Genomic DNA, 20,153 nt, shown 5'->3' on the forward strand with positions numbered 1-20,153 from the left:
AGACCAACTGGCACCGCTCAGTGCCTCACATGTATATGTAAATGTGTCATTTTGGTCTTTTCGTGTCTCTACGACTGCAACACCTTAAATGTTCTCTGGGTTTTCTGTACTCTGTCGTTCTATTCTTGTGACCGGCATGTATCAGGAAAGCCTGCAGGGCTTTTCATCACGTCTGAAGCAAACGTCAACTTGGACTTAACGATGAACCAACTTTTTTGCCGTCACTAACAGATTAATACATGAACTATAACCACATTTAATACAAATGTCAACAGCGAAAAAACAATAATTTTATATCAGGATCCGCATTGTTGCCCAATTATGTGAATAGGGTTTCTTTCTTTCTCTCAATTATCTAATCCACTTAAATATTATTTTAGAAGACTAACCAGTACAAAGCTTTACCGAGAGGAAGATTGTGAGTCTGGCCCAGTTTTCTTTTTTTATATTAATTTGAACCCACAAGCTACGTTTGTGAATCCCCCTCCTGGCTTCCTCTTCCTATATAATTACATTTAGCTGAGCTTCCAAAGAGCTTTCAATACAGTTGCAATCAAAATTATTTAACCCCCCATTGCACATTAGGTTTATTGGCAGAATATACAATTTCTCAGCTGTTTGCAATAAACAAATTACACAAGAATTGTTTAAGTAGTTTAATGAAACTAATATTACAAAGGTTTTGTCCAAATTCAAAACAAAATGCTACTTTTAATGACTTTAATGAATTTACTGCAGTCTCAAAATGATTCAACCCCTTCATGACAAGCATCTTCAGTACTTAGTAGAGCCCCCTTTTGCTGTTATGACCTGCTGCAAACATGATGCATAGCCAGACACCAGCTTCTGACAGCGTTACTGAGGAATCTTAGCCTATTCCTCATGGACAATGGCCTCCAGTTCAGTAATATTATTTGGTGTGCGTTTTGCAACCGCCTTCTTCAAATCCCACCAGAGATTTTCGATGGGGTTCAAGTCAGGCAGCTGTGAAGGCCACTCTAGAATCTTCCATTTCTTCTTCTGAAACCAAGCCTTGGTGGACTTTGAGGTATGCTTGGGATCATTGTCCTGTTGGAAGGTCCAATGACACCCAAGTTTCAGCTTCATCACAGACGGCATGCCGTTTTTTTCCTAAGATTTTCTGATATTTGACTGAATCCATCGTGCCCTCCACACGCTGCAGGTTTCCAGTGCCAGAGGCAGCAAAGCAGCCCCAGAGCATCACTGAGCCACCGCCATGCTTCACTGTAGGCAGGGTGTTCTTTTCAGCATATGCTTCATCATTCTTCTTCCTCCAGACATACTGCTGATCCATAGGCCCAAATAGTTCTAGTTTTGTCTCATCGCTCCGCAGAACAGAATTCCAAAACTTCGGTGGCTTATATGGTTTTCAGCATATTGGAGCCGACTTTTCTTGTGCTTTTGGGTCAGTAGTGGTGTACGTCTTGGAGTCCGGGCATGTAACCCTTCAATGTTTAGTATGCGCCTTACTGTGCAAACTGAAACCTCAGTGCCTGCTGCCACCAAGTCTTGCTGCAGGTGTTTTGCAGTCCCTCGAGGGTTTTTGACCACTTGCCTCCTCAGGAATCTGGTGGCAGCCGCTGATAGCTTCCCCTTTCTGCCACGTCCAGGTAGTGTAGCCACTGTTCCTTCAACTTTGAACTTGCGAAGTATGCTTCCAACTATATTTCTAGGGAGATTCAGTGCTTTTGCTATCTTTTTGTATCCTTTTCCTTGTTTGTGCAAGGCAATGATCTCTTCTCTGAACTTTTTGGGCAATTCTTTTGACTTAGCCATATTTCTAACATGCAATCAAACGTCACTCTGAACAAACCCGGAGCCAGACCAGGTATTTATGTGTTCTATCTCAAGCACACCTGAACTAATGAAGCCCTTGATTAGTTGCACCAGGTGTGCTTGATACAGGGAGTTGAATCATTTCAAAGGGCGCTCTACTAAGTACTGAAGATGCTTGTCATGAAGGGGTTGAATCATTTTGAGACTGCAGTAAATTCATTAAAGTCATTAAAAGTAGCATTTTGTGTTGAATTTGGATAAAACCTTTGTAATATTAGGTTCATTAAACTACTTAAACAATTCTTGTGTAATTTGTTTATTGCAAACAGCTGAGAAATTGTGTATTTTGCCAATAAACCTAATGTGCAATGGGGGGTTGAATAATTTTGATTGTAAGTGTATTTCAGCCGTAAGGATACAAACCCAAAAGAACAAGAAAGTGCATTTTCATCAAACAAGCCGATTTACAACTTGCTATAGAAGAGAGCCATTATACGAACAATTAAAGTGCTACAACAACCAAGACACAAGGTCTCCTTCCTCTGGTCGTACACAATAAGCCCATATTTCTTATATATTTAGCTTCAAGTAATTGTTTTTGTAGTCTATTGGAGGCAATAATCTAAAGAAAAATCCTGTGATGGAAGCTGCTGCTCCAGCTTTTCTCTTCTTAGTCACCGTACTGAAGAATGTCCGCTGCTATTATCCCGGGGACATTTCATTACTGTGAGGGCATCACGCTCATTTTCAGGGGATGCAGTAGAAGACCCCATCAATGTAACGTGTTGACACGCACGTCACTGTGTGCGTGCACCAAGGCTGCAGAGTGAGTCAGGTCGGCTAACCGTCTCGAAGCAGCCCTGCTGTTAGCCGCTGTGCTAGCTGGCTGGATGCAGATTAATTCCAGAGCGGGAGGTGTTTATGTAACGGAGGGAAGAGCCAGTGGAGCCTTCCAGCAGTTCGCCTGTCTGTCTCTCTAAGCAGACTCTGCCTGTCTGACTCGAGCCGTCTTTGTGTGATACGTCGTCCTGTCTGTCTTTCCTGACCCTTGTGTCTGTTTCTCATCTGGGCTCATCTGGGCCACGGGCCGTGTGGCGGGAGAGTCGGACAGATTTGCTCAGGACCCTGAAACAATTAAGCACTAAAGGCGAATGTAGGAGTGCGACGTCATCTCCGTGGCCAGTGTCACACTCGTTCCCTGAAGCAGGGGAACAGAGTGTGCTGATTGCTTTATCCAGAAGCGGCCCATTTCATCCTCCCGCCGACCAGCCCTGTGGTGCACAGCAGAGCCTAGTGCCGCACAGTGAGCTCTCACTGGAGCGTCTCCGTCTGTAAACGTTTTTACTACTGACCACGCAACAACAGTAGCTGTTTTATGTCCCCCTCTTGTTGCATGTCATCGGGGCTTGAATCATTGCCACGGATCCTTATTAGATTAAATAAACAGACAAACGTTGCCTTGTGAAGCTCAGCATCTCGCGGTGTTTTGTATTTCCTGTCTGGTAGAAATATGCAAAGCCAATCACAGCCTACACCAGCAAAATAGTTTGTTTTGGGGTTTTTTTTTCAAAATTTTGAGATTGTTGTATTCCATTTAATATATACAAATCTGTATTCAATGTTATGATCATGCATTATGCTTACATTTTATATGGCTTGGTTATTTTTAAGCTCATGTGTCTGATAAAGTCAAAGAAATGGAAAGAATCAAGTCAGCCGCAGCCATGACCCTCCAACTGCTCTCCTACTTCCTGCAACAGTGCTGCTCTCCTTCATTGGGGGACTTGGTGCAACTCTACACCAGTGGCACATTGCCACCAAGTGTTAACTGGGATGCTTTTGTGGTTAAGTCATGATGGTGTAATGTACTGGCTAAGAACAGTGTGTCAATCAATCAGCTGGCTGGCCGGCCGGCCGGATGGTTTTGCACTTTTACATAGTCCAACTTTCCCTGGCGGTTAATGGATTTGAAAAATGTGTTCAGCTTCAACTGTTGCTATAAACATGGCTTTAGCAACGTGGCAACGTTGTGTCACTTCTGCGTCAAACTTATTGCACTGTATTTGAAGCATGTTGTAACCTGGTGGTTGGCCAATCTGCGGAGATGCCGCAGCATTAAGCAAAAGAGGATTCAACTTTGTTTTACATCATGGGCAGAGAAGCTGTTTGGCTGAACTGCCCGGCAGGAGGAAGAAGAATTGTGATGTATTAGACTTTTAAGAGATCGGCGGGGCAGCTGGGGAGAATATGAAGCAGAGGTTCTGGTGGCGGTCATGTCAATGGACTTTCTTTCATGATTAATCTGGTGAAGATTTTCCTCAATGAATACATCATTCGTGGTTGTAGTAGTAGTAGTAGTCTACATTTTAAAAAAAGTGGAAAATCGAATATAACGTTGTTTCCCGAAGCCATACAGCCTACTGTCCCAAAGGGCTACAGAACCAGAAAATAATTGTATATTCAATAAATTGCTGTAATCAGAGCATCGGAACTTTTCTCAGATGACTTGACCCAATTCAATTAAAGGAATAGTTTCTGATGAATCTATTACATGACAACTTGCATTATGAACCGCTCTCTCTCGCATTATTCTGTGGTACAAGACAGGATGTCTAAGTTAATTGAGCATGACGATAAGGAGGGGTGACGGGCTAAAGGTTACCGATGAGTGTAGACAACCTTTTGTTGGTTCTAAAAATGTAACCACATTTATCATAAATGACTGACCTTTTCAGGTGTATTGTTGTGAGCTTAAAGCGTCGAAACTCCTTAAATCTAAAGGAAACTTGATGATTCAGTTATAAAAATGTATTTAAAAAAGCAAACTACTCTGGACACTTGAATTGCATGGTCTCTTTTTCAATCTGAATGAAGACTCGTAGTAGAGGTTACATATTTCAATTTGAAAAGTATTTTATATCAAGTAAAAAAAATCACCGACTGCAGGACCTATTTTTGTTCAATACCCACCTGTGTTGCTGTGAGACTGCAGCAGCAGGGTATGTGGGGAAAGATGCTGTGTGGTGGGCAGGAATGCGGTGCAGGCAGTAGCGGTGCATGCAGGCCTGAGAGGCACAGCCAGGGGAACTATAATCCTGTTAAGAACCCAGCTGTGTCTTGACGTCAAACCCATCTAGACACAAACTAGAGGCGATGAGCTCTCATTAGGTGGGGAGGAAAGGGGGAAAAAAAAAAGAGTAGATGCGATGCTAAGAATCAGCGGCAGAAGAAACGCAGAGAAGAATACAGCCGATTTAAAGTGTTATTTCTACCCGACTGACCTGGTAACGATGCTTTATGACTCAATTGCGACATCACAGCTTATACAAGAAGTGCACTGCGTTATCGAACGCCAGCAATCTCTTCCTCTACCAAATAAGTGGTGATCTAAAACATGAAAGGCTGTGAAACCCTCTTCACATCCTCCTGTGATTGTCCTCTCCCGCCCCTCGCAGACTGTGAGCACCTGATCCGCAGGATGTTGGTGCTGGACCCATCAAAGCGTCTGTCTGTGGCCCAGATCAAGGAGCACAAGTGGATGGCCCTGTACGCCCCCGTTCAGAGGCCCGTCCTGTACCAGCAGCCTCTTCCCGCTGAGGGCGAGGCGCGTGTGGGGGAGTACAGCGAGCAGGTCCTTCGCCTGATGCACAGCCTCGGCATCGACCAGAACAAGACTATAGAGGTGTGGACTTAGCCGGCTTTATTTATTCAACAGGGTTACGCAGGGGGGAGATTTGAAGGTCAGAGCAAAGATAATGGTTGTACTGTATGCGTCGTACTGTATGCGTCACAACAACAATTATGGCAGATCTGTGAAGGATAGAAATGTGCGGAATAAGGTCCTTCTTCACTAGAGCAGCCAGTGGAGGAAAGAAGTTGTGTCAAGTTCAAATTTCAGCTCATTCTATCTCACTTTTACATGACTACTTGCTATATTTTAAGGGAAAATATCGTTAATTTTACTACATTTTTACAGCTATACTTTGTAGATGGAGGTCATACACACAACATACAACAGTTATCTGCATCTTTGAGATGCTTGTTTCATCATTTTAAATGTGTTCGATATGAACCACATGCTATATATTTGATGGGGGCCCTGGTAAATAGGTGAAATTGTTATATACAGTAAAAATATACACATAGGACGATATATTCAAATAAATTGACCCCTTCTCTAAACAGTATTTCTGTGTCAGTGGGACCATCATTTGTATGTATTACATTCTATGTGCGGTCTTTTCTTTTAATACACACAGAGAAGGAAAATAAGTATATTCTCAGCATATTTTAACAATTATTTAACCAACAAATCAAACACGTCAACAATGGCATGTGTGATCGCCAATACCTTTTGGGTAAAGTCACCGCCACTTGTATTGTCTGTTCTACTTCAGTCTCTGCAGAACAAAAGCTACAACCACTTTGCTGCCATCTACTACCTGCTGGTGGAGCGGCTCAAGGCCCATCGCTGCAGCTTCCCCGTGGAACAACGGCTCGATGCTCACCAGCGGAGGCCCAGCACCATCGCCGAACAGACGGTCGTCAAGGTAGCTGCGGGGCGTCGCGGCGACAAGGGGCTTCTGAATAGCGTGTCCAGACATTACCATCCACGGCTCCCTGATCAAAGCGGCATTATTCACACCTGCGCCCACCAACAAACAAACTGACACACGTCCCCATTCATCCGTTTATCCAGCTTGTGTTTTCAACTGCTTTATCTCAGTATTTTACGGCGAGCCTTGATCCTAATGTGCCCTCCACCCCCCGCCCAGTTAGATTATTCATTATCTTCTTTTCATTGCACATTGTCTTTTCTCAAGACCACGTTGCGATCTTTATTAATTTCCTTCACCTGGCTTTTTTGTCTCCCTACAGCGGCAAATTCACAGCGGCTAGATTTAGTTGGAATTGCATTATTAAGTGTGTTATCAAGTATTAGCTGCAATGTCAAAGTCTCCGTATTCTCCCTCCCTGCAGCCGAGCAGCGGTTCAGCACAGGTGGGTTTGCTCCCGCAGGGTGTTCGTCTGCTGCGCTCCCCTGCTGTGCCCCAAGCCTCCTCCGATGGCTTCACCTTCCCCCAGAGTGCATGTCTCCTGGAGCAGAATTTCCTGGTGGAGGATGTCAACACACCCAAAGTGAGTTCAACACAAGGGAACACAGCCTGAGGTGTCCGGGTGTCTATTGCATTGGGTGTTTTGTGCTCCACTCACACATATTCCACTTTTTGTTCAATGCGGTCATTATAGCCATTTCCAGCTTGCAAGTACGACCACAAGAATCACCCTCTATGAGGGATGCACTTTGATAAGCATATCCTCTGACTGTGTGTGTGTGTGTGCGTGCGTGCGTGCATGCGCACTCCTTCCTTTGAAGTTTCAAGAGCTGGGTTGCTCTGTCAACCTGCCACAGAGCAGCTGACCTGTTCTCTTATGTAACAACTCGGCCGACACTCACATCAGACAGAACAGCTGCCTGTCCTGCATAGCTTCTAGAAAACACACATACACACACACACACACACACAGTGCTTTTACCCTTTTCATTTGTGCTAACCAGCAACCTTTTCCCTCAGGGCTGTATTTAATCTGACGGACGATTACAGAACACAGACACTAGTTGTCCAAGTTGACGGACTTACTCTCATGCACGGTGACGCACACGTGGATAATTCTTTTTTCCATTCCACCCCCTCCCCAGGCTCCATTAAAGAGTGATGTGTATGTTGTTTAGGTGTGTGTGTGTGTGTGTGTGTTGTAAGCAGAACAGTGTGCGTTATCTGAGTAAATGGAGACTGGTTATGTAAGCGGTCCTGTGATGATGATGATATGACCTAATGCGAAGCGGAGTGAACACACATGGACAGGAAGCTGCTGTGTTGCTGGAGCGATACCACCCCTGTGACCTCCTGCCCATTAGCCCGACGGCTCAACTTTTCTTTTTTAGATTTTCCCATTCATTTTTCTTCTATTCTTTTAACTCTTCGTTCAGCTTCTTCTCTTATCCTCTAACCTTGCTTTCCCTTTGGCCCCCACAGCTTTTCATGGTCTATTTCTTAAAGTAACTTTCCTGTGTGTGTGTGTGTGTGTGTGTGTGTGTGTGTGTGTGTGTGTGTGTGTGTGTGTGTGTGTGTGTGTGTGTGTGTGTGTGTGTGTGTGTGTGTGTGTGTGTGTGTGTGTGTGTGTGTGTGTTGATTAAAACCATTCCATCATGCACTAAACAGACAGAGAATTGGGCAAAGTTGCTGTTTTTATACCAACACCAGCTTTCCGGTTACTGTGGGAACTCATGCAGAGTGTGTGTGTGTGTGTGTGTGTGTGTGTGTGTGTGTGTGCGCGCTCATGCGTGTGTGCGCATCAATCACACCGCCTTTTTAGTCAAAGCTCACTTCCTGGCCCTGCATTCCTTCATCGCCGCCCTCCACACTAACACTCACAGGCCTGCACGCTGTAACCGTAACACAATGACACTCCCACCATGAGACCAACTGTGAGTTGAGGGAAAACAGAGGAAGTAGAAAAATCAATGGCGTCCATGTGCACTATATGGTCGTCGCATTTTGTGCACATGCATTGTAAGATGCTCGAACGGTGTTTTGTCGCCATTTTCTTCAGTCAATTTTGAATATATAGTCATAAATCTCTCTTTCTAGCCTTTTTTATCGCTGCCCCTTCGTCCAGGTCAACGGCTGTCTGCTGGACCCACTGCCTCCCCCCACTGCCCTCCGCAAGTCCTCCACCTCGTCGCCTAGCAACATGATGGAGACGTCGATAGATGAGGGCATCGAGACCGAGGAGCCCGACACAGAGGATGAGTCGCCCCACTTGCTCTCAGCCCATCAAACGGCGCGGTTTGGCCAGCGGCGACACACCCTCTCTGAGGTGTCCAATCAGCCAGGGCCTTCAAACCAAGGTGTGACTCCACCTGATCAAATACACACGGTTACAGCTAATGCTAAAATGAAGCGGTTTGATGAAAACAATTTTTGTCCTCTCCAGGTAAATTGTTCGCCATAGGCCACAACCCCTCCATGGGCAGCATGGACTCGGACATGGGCTACGACATGGGCTCCATGCAAAGTGACCTCGGCCTGTTGGACGACCCCCCGTCCCTTGGGGAAGTGGTGGCGGCCAACAGCACGGCCGCCGGCATTGCCCCTGCGCCTTTCCTGAGCGCTCGCCCCGCCAACCCTGCAATGGCCGTCCTGACATCTCATCACAGGGAGACGCACAACCGCTCCCCCGTCAGCTTCAGAGAGGGACGCCGTGCCTCCGACACCTCTCTCACCCAAGGTCAGAACCACTATGGTTCATTCGTCTATTATCTTATTATTTTTCCATGAATTTGTCGCTTTGGATGCTTTTTTTAAATCCCCCACTTGACCTCCTGAACCTTCTCTGCTTCATGCTGTTGTCATCCCGCCTCTAGCTTGATGCATCACTGAACATACGCGATTGATTTTATAACTGCCTAACAGGGTTGGAAAAAAACATGCTTATTACACTTATATAATATAGAGGAACTAATTTATTTAACCCTCATCATACCAACTGAGATCCCTGCAGACTCACAGGTATATCTTTTGATTTATGTCAATGGATTTGTTCCTAATAATTTATTATCAGCGTTTTTCTGTTGCTGGTTTGATTTAGTGCTTTTTAATTGATCATTGTAAATGGTTCGGGGTCCTATGGGATAATCTAGGATTCATACACTAGATAGAATGGAGTACATGCATGGGTTCTGATGTTGGGTATCAGAAGATATCGGTGGGATTGGGGTACGTTGTCATTTTTACGGAGGCAGACTATGGAGCCAAATACAGGTCAAAAGTTTGAAAACATATTTTCTCTTTCACATTCAGACTTTTGACCCCGATGTGGCGTAGGGGGCGGGGCATCAACTGGGAGCAGCGTGTAATCATCCGAACGCAAAAAAAAGGTCTAAAAAGTGAAACCTTTTGAATCTGAAAATATAAAATCTGCAACCGAAAAATATAATACAGTGAATATCAACTATATATATAAATGAAGATTGAAAAAAATATTTTATTCTAAAAAATATATTGCTGAGTCAAAACTATATTCATCCCGAAAATATTTTTCGTCCACTTTTTTTTTTATTTTGAATGTTCGACAAAAAAACTTCAAATGAACAAAACTTTTGACCTGGATTTGGCTTCACAGCAGACGCAAATGTCCTCTTGTGCTTTTCCACTTTTGCAAAAAAATATTCTGTGACACATAAATACATCTCTGTCTAAAGTGGAAGTAAGACTGGTTGAGAGAAAAACATTGAAATGACCAATCAGCTGTATGTACACTTAGTGTTAAATATGTGACCCATCCAACACGTTGAAGACCAGCCACTAAGAGTTTGATTTATAAAGAGTCAATGCGCACATGTCTGAGGCACCTGGATCCTCAGTGCACCAGTTATTACAGAGCTGCAACACCCCTGTTGCTCCTTCATACCTTTGTACACACACATACTGTGTGTGGGTGTATATATCATGGGAATCATGCCGTTCCTTCCAACTGTTGCACTGTCAAAAAAAATATAGTGTGTATGTATGTCCTTCCTTCTCTTTTCCTCTCCAGTCTCTCGACTAAGTCGGTGATGATTCACGTTATGAATCACAGACAGCTATATTTGAAGGTTTCAGCCCACAGAGCTTGTGCTCTCTCGCTCCCTCTTTCTCATATATATATATATATATATATATATATATATATATTTGTTTATTTATATACACCTCTTTTTCCATATATCTGTGTCTCCAGTCTGTGGCCGACAGGATTTGTCTTTATTTCACATGGGAGTGAAAGAGGAACCAAAATATAAGAGTGAATGATAAACAACTTCAATCTACCCTTTTTTTCCTAAAACTAGAGACTAAAGCTGTTTCCTTCCCTGCACTACATTGACAACCTGCACTGTGCACTTCCATTTGGTATTTGTTGTTATTTATTTATTTGTCGTAATCCTCTGTTGAGAGTGTTGATGCAGTGGATTCTTTTTGCGTCAGACTGCTGACTGGTTTTAAATAACTCTCTCCGTCACGGTGAGTCAGGTCCTATCGGCACTGGATGGGTCTTTTCAGAGCTATTTGCTGTTGCACGCACACCAAGACCTGTCACATGTGCGCACAGAAACACAAAGAAACGCATCCACAGTTGCCCATGACGTACATCTCAGTAGTGCTAACCGCTCCGACAGTCTGCTGACGTCCGTGAGGATTAAGTCTGACCCCCTGAGAGGATAGAGCGGAGTATATCCTATTACGAAGTGAGAGGCGATTTTTATTGATCAGCTAAAATAATCCAAACTGAATGTGTTGTGGGGATTTGCTTATGCTCGTAGGTCTAGTTGCCTTTAGGCAGCACCTCCAGAACTTGGCGAGGACCAAAGGCATCCTGGAGCTAAACAAAGTCCAGATGCTGGTGGAGCAGATGGGATCTGGGGAAGGGGCCTCCATGGGCCCCCTGGGACCACAGCAACACTTGCACAACCTCCTGGAGGTCAGTCTTCCTGCATTACCACACAAAAGCACAAACCTTTCCTTCGTTCAAAATCCTTCTCTTCCCAAGCCTGTTATCAGTCCGCATCGTCACACCGTGTGGCCCAGAAGATGAAAAATAAAATCGCACCCAGGTTGTTGTATAACCCAGAGAGAGGCAGCCAACTGTGGCTTGTTTACCGTCTCCCGTCCCCGTGCAGCCCAGAGCCTCGGACAAAGTGAATGCAGCCATTGTTGAAGTCGGTCAGACTGACCCATAGTAGTGACTGCCACTCAATAGGCCCAGGCAGAAATCACACACAAAGACAGGCACAAATATAGACAACATGATGCACAAAGGCACACTGTGAGGGGAACCTTTTGATGAAATATTTCTAGGCTTTCCTGTAAAAAAACACTAAACCAATGGTTGAAGCACACCGTCTCTATTGGTTTCCCCTTTGTCCATCCATCATAATGCAATAATGCAGCTCTTCTGGTTATGATGATCTGGCCCATCATCCTTTTAATTTGCTTTCATTTCATTTAACTACTGTGTAATCCCTGTGGTAAATGCCATTTAGAGAAAGGCATCTGGCTGTGACCACCCAGGCATTTGGGCAGGAGGCATCATTGATAATCCAGTTAGACCCCCATGCTGAAGCACCCAGACCCTGACACAACTTTATTAGCCCACCGGAGAGGGGATCCGGGATAAGTGGGTCCACATGCATGTGTGTACATGAGCATTAACAACACTTGCTCTAATGCTTTATGTTTGTGATTGAAGGGCGAGGCGTCCAAGCAGCAGCAGCAGCAGCAGCAGCAGCAGCAGCAGCAGCAGGAGGGCCTAGCTTTGTACCAAGGTGGGCCGCACCCGCCTCTGCTGTCCCGCAGACAGAGTTTAGAGACACAGTACCTCACTCATCGACTACAGGTACACTCCCACACCGACTTCACTCCGTGATATCATTATGGAATTAAATTGCAGTGGGATCTGCTGCGCTGCACCAATAATGAAACGGTTTGTAGTCATTGTCACGACGGTAATTATCCTGAACACAGTCATCAGTCCCAATCTCTCTTTCGCCCCAAAGGCCAACGTCTTAGCAAACAGTCCGGCTAGCTGCCAACTTTTCTGTAAGGACACTCGAAGTTTAGAGCAACAGCTGCAGGAACAGAGGTAAATAACACTGTACACGTCTGCGCCACACATTTCCTTTAGTCCTTTCTCCTGTGTTCATTTAGCTGCTGAAAGATTGTATTCAGAGCAAAACGAAATTGGCTTAATGCAAATAAAAAGAGTAAGTTAGTTATAGATTTCAATCTACTGACCGGACTGAACTTTAAACACCCTAGAATGAAACTACAGTCTGTGCCAGAGCTACACTTAGCTACTCATCTTAAAGAAGAAAAGTTATTTAAAACATTCATCCCCTGTACAGTTAACGTGAACAGGGACATTAGACATTAGACAATAGACCAAAACCTTTTTTGTACAAGTAAATATGTTTGTTTTTTTCTGCTGTATATTTGGACAAACGGGTCAAAAAGATTGACTCTCCTCTGGGGCCGGACTCAAGTCAACATTTGAAGAACCGCCGTTTGTGGCACTTCCACGTTAGCTAGTTTTCACAGTTCTTGCCCCTTGGCTAGCGGTTGGTATCGGCTGTCAAAGCTCTACTCATTCATCAAAGAAACTATATCAGTTCAATAGTTTTTGTGTCTGTGCAGCTGTGTCTATCTCATCCAGCTTTACACCATATTTGTGTTGCTGTTATTCTCGGATGTAGCTGTGTAGGAAGCTTAATGCTGGCAGAGCCGTCAATGTGCAAAACAGGCAAACTGACAACAATGATACAGGAACAAAAATCCTCCTTAAATCTTTTTTGCAAGCTTTTTGTTTGTCTTCCTTGTGTTGATTCCAAGTGTTGTCTTGATCACAGACTGAACCAGAAGCGGATGTACCTGCAGCAGTCTCAAGGCATGGGGCTGCAGGTGTACTTCAACCAGATGCAAATAGCTGAGGGATCCTACACCACAGGAGGCGCTGCTCTGGACCCGGCGGCATCTCAGGGTTCCCCTCACGGCCCCCCCATGTCAGCGGCCCACCAGCCCCAGCAGCAAGGCGGCCCTCAGGCCTCGCCTCCCTTCAGCCACCCCCATAGCCTGAGCCCCTTGATGGAACCGGACGAGGGCCTCGTTTATGATCCCTACACGGGTCACCACCACTACGCCCAACACCCGCCTCCTGGATCTCACCTCCACCACCAGCTCCCCCACCCTCTGCCCCACGGAGCCTCTGCCGGCAGCCTGGGCTTCAGCTTCCCCGTGGGCTGTGAGCAGCACGCCATGGGGCCCTTCGGCGAGGGTGTTCACCAGGAGCGGTACGAGTTCCAACTGGACCCGGCCTTGTTGCGCCCGCCCGCGCCGGGAGAAGCCGTGGCCAGGATGCTGGCGTGCCCGGGCCAGTCGGACAGCCTGGGCCTGCCCGAGCTGCAGGGCTCTCTCCTGGACAGCGAGATGATGGAGACCGTGGACTCCCAGCACGGCTTCGTACTGGTCAACTGAAGCCAGCCGAAGGGGCGTGACAGAAAGCTGTATTAAGCAATGAGAAGCCACACGGCACTAAGAGCGGATGTGAGCCGAGGCCACAAGCGTAGCAACGGGGAGGGAAAGGTGTTCATTTCTGTGTGACTAAAACAAACTTCATTTCTTAGCTGTGAAGAATCTCAGACGACCTTTCTAGCACGATCCTCCCTTAGTCCTCTTCCTTTTCCGCCTCATCTCCTCTGCACTTGTTCTCGTCGGCTCTGTGAGGCAGGAAGCGGTCCGATGCACAAGGCGAGCTCCGCCGTACTAACTTTGTCCCAGCGGCGAGGGCGGGCCGTGCAGCTCGGCGAGGTGCTGCCCCGCACCAAGCAGGGGTTCAGAAGTGGACTCATTTAGGACTGACTGTCAAACAGCCGTGAGGACAATGGCTGTCGGTGTTTTTTTTGTATTTAAAATAGGACACCATCTACATTAATAGACTTGTTCTCAAAAAACTAAATTTCAGTAGATAAAACAACAGAAAAATCGCCCTGATTCATCACGGTACCATCATCGCCAATTCAAGTGTTAAAGGTGTTTTTGGCCGATTTTACAGAAATGTTATGTGGTTATATATAGTTTAAAGTGATGGCAATATTTTCGACATTTCAACACTAACATATACAGTACAACAGGTAAATTTTGTTTCACAATGCAGATTGAAGCGCCATGTCGTTGAGCCTGTGCTTTTTTTGCTAAACGCTACCCAAGTCAAGTTAATTGATGAATGAAAATAATATATAAACACTTGCATATCTGCAGGCTTTTGTGTCGGCCATGGGACAAAAACAATAGGCTTTTATTTTTATTATTTTATTGTAACTACTGATCCTGATTATTTTTTTTTCTCTCACACTACTGAACCGCTCTTTTCCGTCCACACGCGCTTGCTAGGTGGCGAGAGGCCTCACGACGATTTAACAGTTGAATTGTGCGTTTGCCTGATAAACGAGGGCTGATGTAATTAACGTGTGTTTGGTTAGGAAGTTGTGCTGTTTTAGACTGTACATATTGTTCTATTTTCGTGGAAATACTGAAGCAATATTAATCCTTAATGTTGGGGGTTTATGGATGGAAGCCTCACCTGTACATCCCCATTCTGATTGGTTCCCGGGGACCCGAGTCGTCAGCAGTGACATCACTTGAGCTGATTATGTAACCAGATCATAATCTCCGCCTCACTCGCCCTAGAAATTCAGGGTTAGGCCAGGAGAGAGGGAGAGAGGGAGAGAGGGAGAGAGGGAGAGAGAGAGAGAGAGAGAGAGAGAGAGAATGTTTGCACAATCCAAACTGCAACTCTTCTGCATTCGTGAAATCGTTTGTCGGAAAAAGACAAACACTGTTTTGTCATCTCAGTTCAAAATAAAACAAGCTGTGCTTTCCCCTCTAAATGCACAGCGATAGCTTTTTAGAATGATCCTGGTTTACATCCTCAGGGCTCCAGTCATGACTGTGTGTTCTAGATGGATCATGTTTATGAGAGTGGGATTCCCCCCTGCAACGATTCCGGCATTTCACTTCATGAAGGAATGTTTTGCTTTTGTTCTTCACACGGACATCGGTGGCCGCGAGGCAAAGAACAACAGAATGTGAGTCACGTGACACTGGATTTTGACAACACGCTCACCGCCGCGCTTTGACAGACTGGTGAAAAAGACGAGCGGTCTCTTTTCTCTTTTTGAAACGGCACTTGGACTGTTTAATCCACTTGAAGCGCGCGGGTGCATCTTCATCGGAACAGGACGTCAGAGTGCTGTACGAGGAGCTCGACGGACGGGGACCATCGGCCAACCGACGTTGGTTGTTTAGTCGTGTGACTGAAAGCAAAAATCCACCCTGAGACACAATTGCACTGAGGCTTCTTTAGGCTTTTCAAATAAATAAACATCTGATTCACTGCTGAAGAGTTCAAGTCTTCCTGCGTCAGCTCTCCAGCAGATCAACACCGTTGGCAATGTTTTGAATCTATTTCTGATTTTTAGGGTTAATAACCATTATGACGTCACGGTGACTCATCGATCGACAAACCCCCGTGATTCAAATGCTCAGTCAGCTCCACTTTTAACTGTGATCAGTCACAAGGACGTACTAATAATAATAACAGACCAAAGCTTCAAATGATTAATCGCTTTAGTCATACAGCCACAGTTTATTGAAAGCAACCAGCTCTGGCCCAGTTTGTGGGTGGTGTTGAAAATGTCCTTTCAGAAAGAGAAGGAGCTGAAGGAGCGTCATACGTGACGGAGTCACAGGGTGGATTCAGCCTTTAAGTGAATATTTGAATGATTATTTGCTTTTGTTTTTGTCGATGGCTGGAACAGCTACAGTTTGGTCGGCGGAGGTTGTTTAGTGGAGCACTTTGACAACGAGGAAGAGGAGGAGGAGGAGGAGGAAGAGGAGTTTCACGCCGTCATTTCCGGGCAGGAAGAAGGAAACCGAAGTCTGCGGGAAACTCTCTTCTTCTCCTCGCTCGACCAATAATGACACGAAACCAATTTCTTTCAAAGAAAGACCAGACACAATAATACTTTATCTGGTTGTGATTCAAGGTGGAGGAAAACTTGTCAGTTCGCGACAGCCGTTCTTTGTACAAATTCGTGGCGTAGTGAATCTTCGGTGCACCGAGGTGAACTTTGTGTGCAACGTGAAAAATTGTTCAGTGTGCCTTTTTACTTTTCCGTATTTTCCATCTAAATTAAGATTTTCAATGGCACTATTAGTTCTGTTGAAGCCCTTTTTTTCTTATTTGTCTTTGTTTTGAATAAGTAGAGCCGGGTTTCACAAAGGTACAAAACCAAAGTCCCTCAGAAGTTTCCCTGTACGACCCACCGTGTGGAGTTTTGGAGCTTCTTTGTCAGCTTCTCTACAGTGCTTTTTTTTCTTCTTCTTGGTCAATCAGTGTATGCCATTTAAAAGTATTATAGCAATATTTCTCTAGTTGAAGACTAAAGTCATGAAGATTCTAGTGGACGTGTTTCCAAGTATGATCATTTCACCTCCTGCTGATAAAACAAAACATCGATCCATCAATAGAAATCCACTTTTATATTTACCTTCATTGATGTTGACCACACATAAGCTAACTTGCTGTTGAGATTAAAAAAGGTTTATTGAACATAATACTTTTGGGTGGTTGTTTTCTTTCGTGTGTCACATAAGTTGTCAGCGTGTTTTCACGGTACTTTCACATGTCGCCTCTTGTGTTCGTCCTGATTATAGAAACACGGTTAAGGAGTATTTTCTGCCGCGCTCGCTGACCGTCTTCCTCACGTAATCCGATGGCGCTGTAACTACAAGCTGCAGCCGCCTCACAGCGGCCCGAGGCGGCTGGGTGCAGGCGGGGGGGTTAATGACCTGGAAAAATGAATCTTCACCAAGTGCTTCATATAAACTGTTGAGTCATACCAGAACTCAAAGCTCCCAAGGCGCTCCATCGAGCTCCAGGTCTGCTTCCGTTGAATTCTCAACCTCAATATTTCTATTTTTCTAAAGCTAGACTTTGATTACTGACTAATTTTGTTGACAGGGTTAATAAATGAATGGATTTCGTAGTACAATATGGACAGAGAAGGGTCGATACAGGCTCATAGTATATGAGAATGGTCATACTAATGTATGAAATCAATAACTGTATAATTGAGTTTACATATCAAATGTTATAATACCGTATGGAAGAGCATGCCTTCTTTATTGTACTGTGGAAGAAATTTAAAAATGAAATAGTGTACTGTACAATAAAACTGCCATTGTATGCTTTGCCAAAAGAAAACATAAAAATGCCATGTATGCAAGAAGAAAATAATGAGACATTTAATAGAATAGTTTGCTGTAAAACCAATCAGTCAAATTGTATTTATAGTATAACATACAAAGTCATTAAAAATGACTCAAAAGATGAACTCCCCACAGGTGTGTTCTCACAGCGCTCTGCTGTATTGTGTGTGTGATTGAATGAATACAATTGGCTAATCCCCCGTCTAGACTGCAAGTGCATCACGTCAATCAATTAAAGGTGAACTCCCCAAGCTGCCTGGTGTCACACACACACACACGTCCATGATAATTTTAGTATTGGATGCTGTTATAAATCATATGTCAGTAAAAATGTACAGTTTACACCCAAATAACAAAACCCTGTTTTTTAAATGCAATGCCCCTTTTCTGTGATTAAGTATAAAAAGTGTTGCATGCACACGTCAATCAGAAAGCAATACTTTCCGCTGTGCAACCAGATGGGATCTGCAGCTGCACTTTGGAAGAACTCTTCATGTTTACGGAATGAAGGACTGAATTATTCATCCCAACTGATAAGTGGCTCTGACCGGCGTCTTAGATCACCGACCTGACATCATCATTTAGTTCATTTCTACGGCAATCGCCTGTCTATTTATCTATTTGGCTACATGAAACTGAAACGTGTTTTTTATTAAAAAGGGGGCCTGTCCCTTGCCACGCTGTGATTGGTTGACCGCAGCTTCACATCTGAGGAAAAGTCAGCAGACTGTAGAGCAAGACGTGCTAGGAGAGAATAAAGGAACTCCTGCGGTATCGTTTCAGAGGTTTGTCCCCGCTGCAGGAAAAGGGTCACGCAGAAAGAACACGGAAATCCAATCAACCACAATGTGGACACACTCTGTATTTGAAAAATGCCACAGAGCAGCATATTTCCCTGAAAAGAGACAACAGCATTTTCCAGTCAAACGTAGTTATTTATAGTATGTTGAGTGTCATTGTCTGCCGTGGAGACCTTCAGCTGACTGTCACAGACTCTTAGGGGAGGATGAGACAGCCGATACAAGAAAAAAAGCAGTGAAATATCACAATATGAGAGGCCTATTCACTCATCAGGCAAACGTATGCTGTGATGACATCAATGGTTGCCATGACAACAAGAGGAGGGTGGATGACAACATCCTACTGCGTTTTTTTTAGAGCAGGAGATCACATCACTGTTCAGGATTAGAGCTGCAGACAAAATAAGTAAATTGATTTTTTTTATTTATTTTTTTTAAATGAGTGTTGAGACAAAAGCAAAAGCTGGGCCTTTTATTTGTTATTCACCATACAAAAAACAACAACTTTGCAAAGCCTCGTGCAGCATACAGGCTAAAATGCTAAAGCTTTGCAGCTCGTTTTCTTATATGAAATCAGCTCCCCGTCATAGGGTATTTGTCCCTCATTTATCCGTCCGTCTTGTGTCTCCGTGTACACTCCTCGAAACACGCGCTGGCCAGAAGATGGAGGGAGTCCAAAATCCCAACACAGATTTCCCAGTAGTGCCTGGAAAAAAATATGCTCGCGCAGGCTCGGAGGCTTGATGTGCCAGCAAAGCCAAGAGACACTCACTTGAACAATCATGGTTGCTCCAATTTGATGGATGATTTTTGCATGTTTTCTAACTCTCTGCTGCATCATTAAAATATGACAGAATAAAGAGAGCAAGTTACAAGGTGACTCAAGGAAGATGTGCGGGCCATGACCGGCATTTGTCATTTTTCACCTTGAGAGCGTCTGACCTCACTATGCTGCTCGGTGCGTCTGCCTGTGCAGATGTGTGTGTGTGTGTGTGTGTGCGTGCTGCGTGGGGGCTTTGCTCGACTCCTTTCATTATAAATGACACAGTCCTGGGAGGCAGCTGCATTGACGTCAGTGCTCTCAGCGCTCTGGCTGCTGAAAATCCCCCCAAATAACAGCATCTAAATAAAAGGAAACGGCTCGCTGCTGGTTCCTTAGGGCCTCGTGAACTCGAGTGGATTTAGGAGGGGGGGCGGATTAGCCCTCACCCTCAAGTTATTGTGTTTTAATGAAGATTTTTTTGGTGTAAAAATATTTGTCTTCGAAGCTTTGGCATGTAATGAAAGTATAACTTGCGTAGTATTGAAAAGGGTATTGTTTGATTATCAGTCTCAGGTTTCAGAACTCCTTTTCCTATTTGTAGCCTCATTAATTCTCTGCTTTACAGTACACGTGCATAAAATGTGCTCTGCCTGTGAGGTGCATATACTGTATAGTCAAAAGGGCAAGTGGGGGGGGCACATAGCTCACAGGAGGGGTGAAGGCAGATTTAAGTTGATCTCTGCCATGTGATTTGTAATTAACATCTGTGTTGTGCGTGTTGTACGGCTCCATTTCATATTTGCTGTGAGTCTCTAAGAACTAAGACGTGAACTTGTTTTTTCATACATTGAGGTTGAAAGAGAGAAATGTTCTATCTCGGGCCTAGCCCATATTTTGCAGCGTTCCTCCCCCAGCAGTAGTCGGGGT

At 44.7% G+C, this 20,153-nt stretch overlaps 1 protein-coding gene across 1 annotated transcript in view; it reads left to right on the forward strand.

Moving 5' to 3' along the window:
* The window catches only part of sik2b (salt-inducible kinase 2b), a 37,950-nt gene extending 20,941 nt beyond the window's left edge, over positions 1–17,009 (forward strand). The window contains exons 7-15 of the mRNA XM_040174127.2: positions 5,253–5,479; positions 6,195–6,347; positions 6,778–6,936; positions 8,479–8,710; positions 8,797–9,090; positions 11,162–11,319; positions 12,088–12,234; positions 12,395–12,480; positions 13,244–17,009. Coding sequence (XP_040030061.2) covers positions 5,253–5,479; positions 6,195–6,347; positions 6,778–6,936; positions 8,479–8,710; positions 8,797–9,090; positions 11,162–11,319; positions 12,088–12,234; positions 12,395–12,480; positions 13,244–13,868 — 2,081 coding nt within the window. The 3' untranslated portion in view covers positions 13,869–17,009. The remainder of the gene's footprint in view (positions 1–5,252; positions 5,480–6,194; positions 6,348–6,777; positions 6,937–8,478; positions 8,711–8,796; positions 9,091–11,161; positions 11,320–12,087; positions 12,235–12,394; positions 12,481–13,243) is intronic.
* Positions 17,010–20,153: the final 3,144 nt, after the last annotated feature.

The sequence above is a fragment of the Gasterosteus aculeatus genome, chromosome 1, assembly GCF_964276395.1.
Source record: "Gasterosteus aculeatus chromosome 1, fGasAcu3.hap1.1, whole genome shotgun sequence".
NCBI lineage: Eukaryota > Metazoa > Chordata > Actinopteri > Perciformes > Gasterosteidae > Gasterosteus > Gasterosteus aculeatus.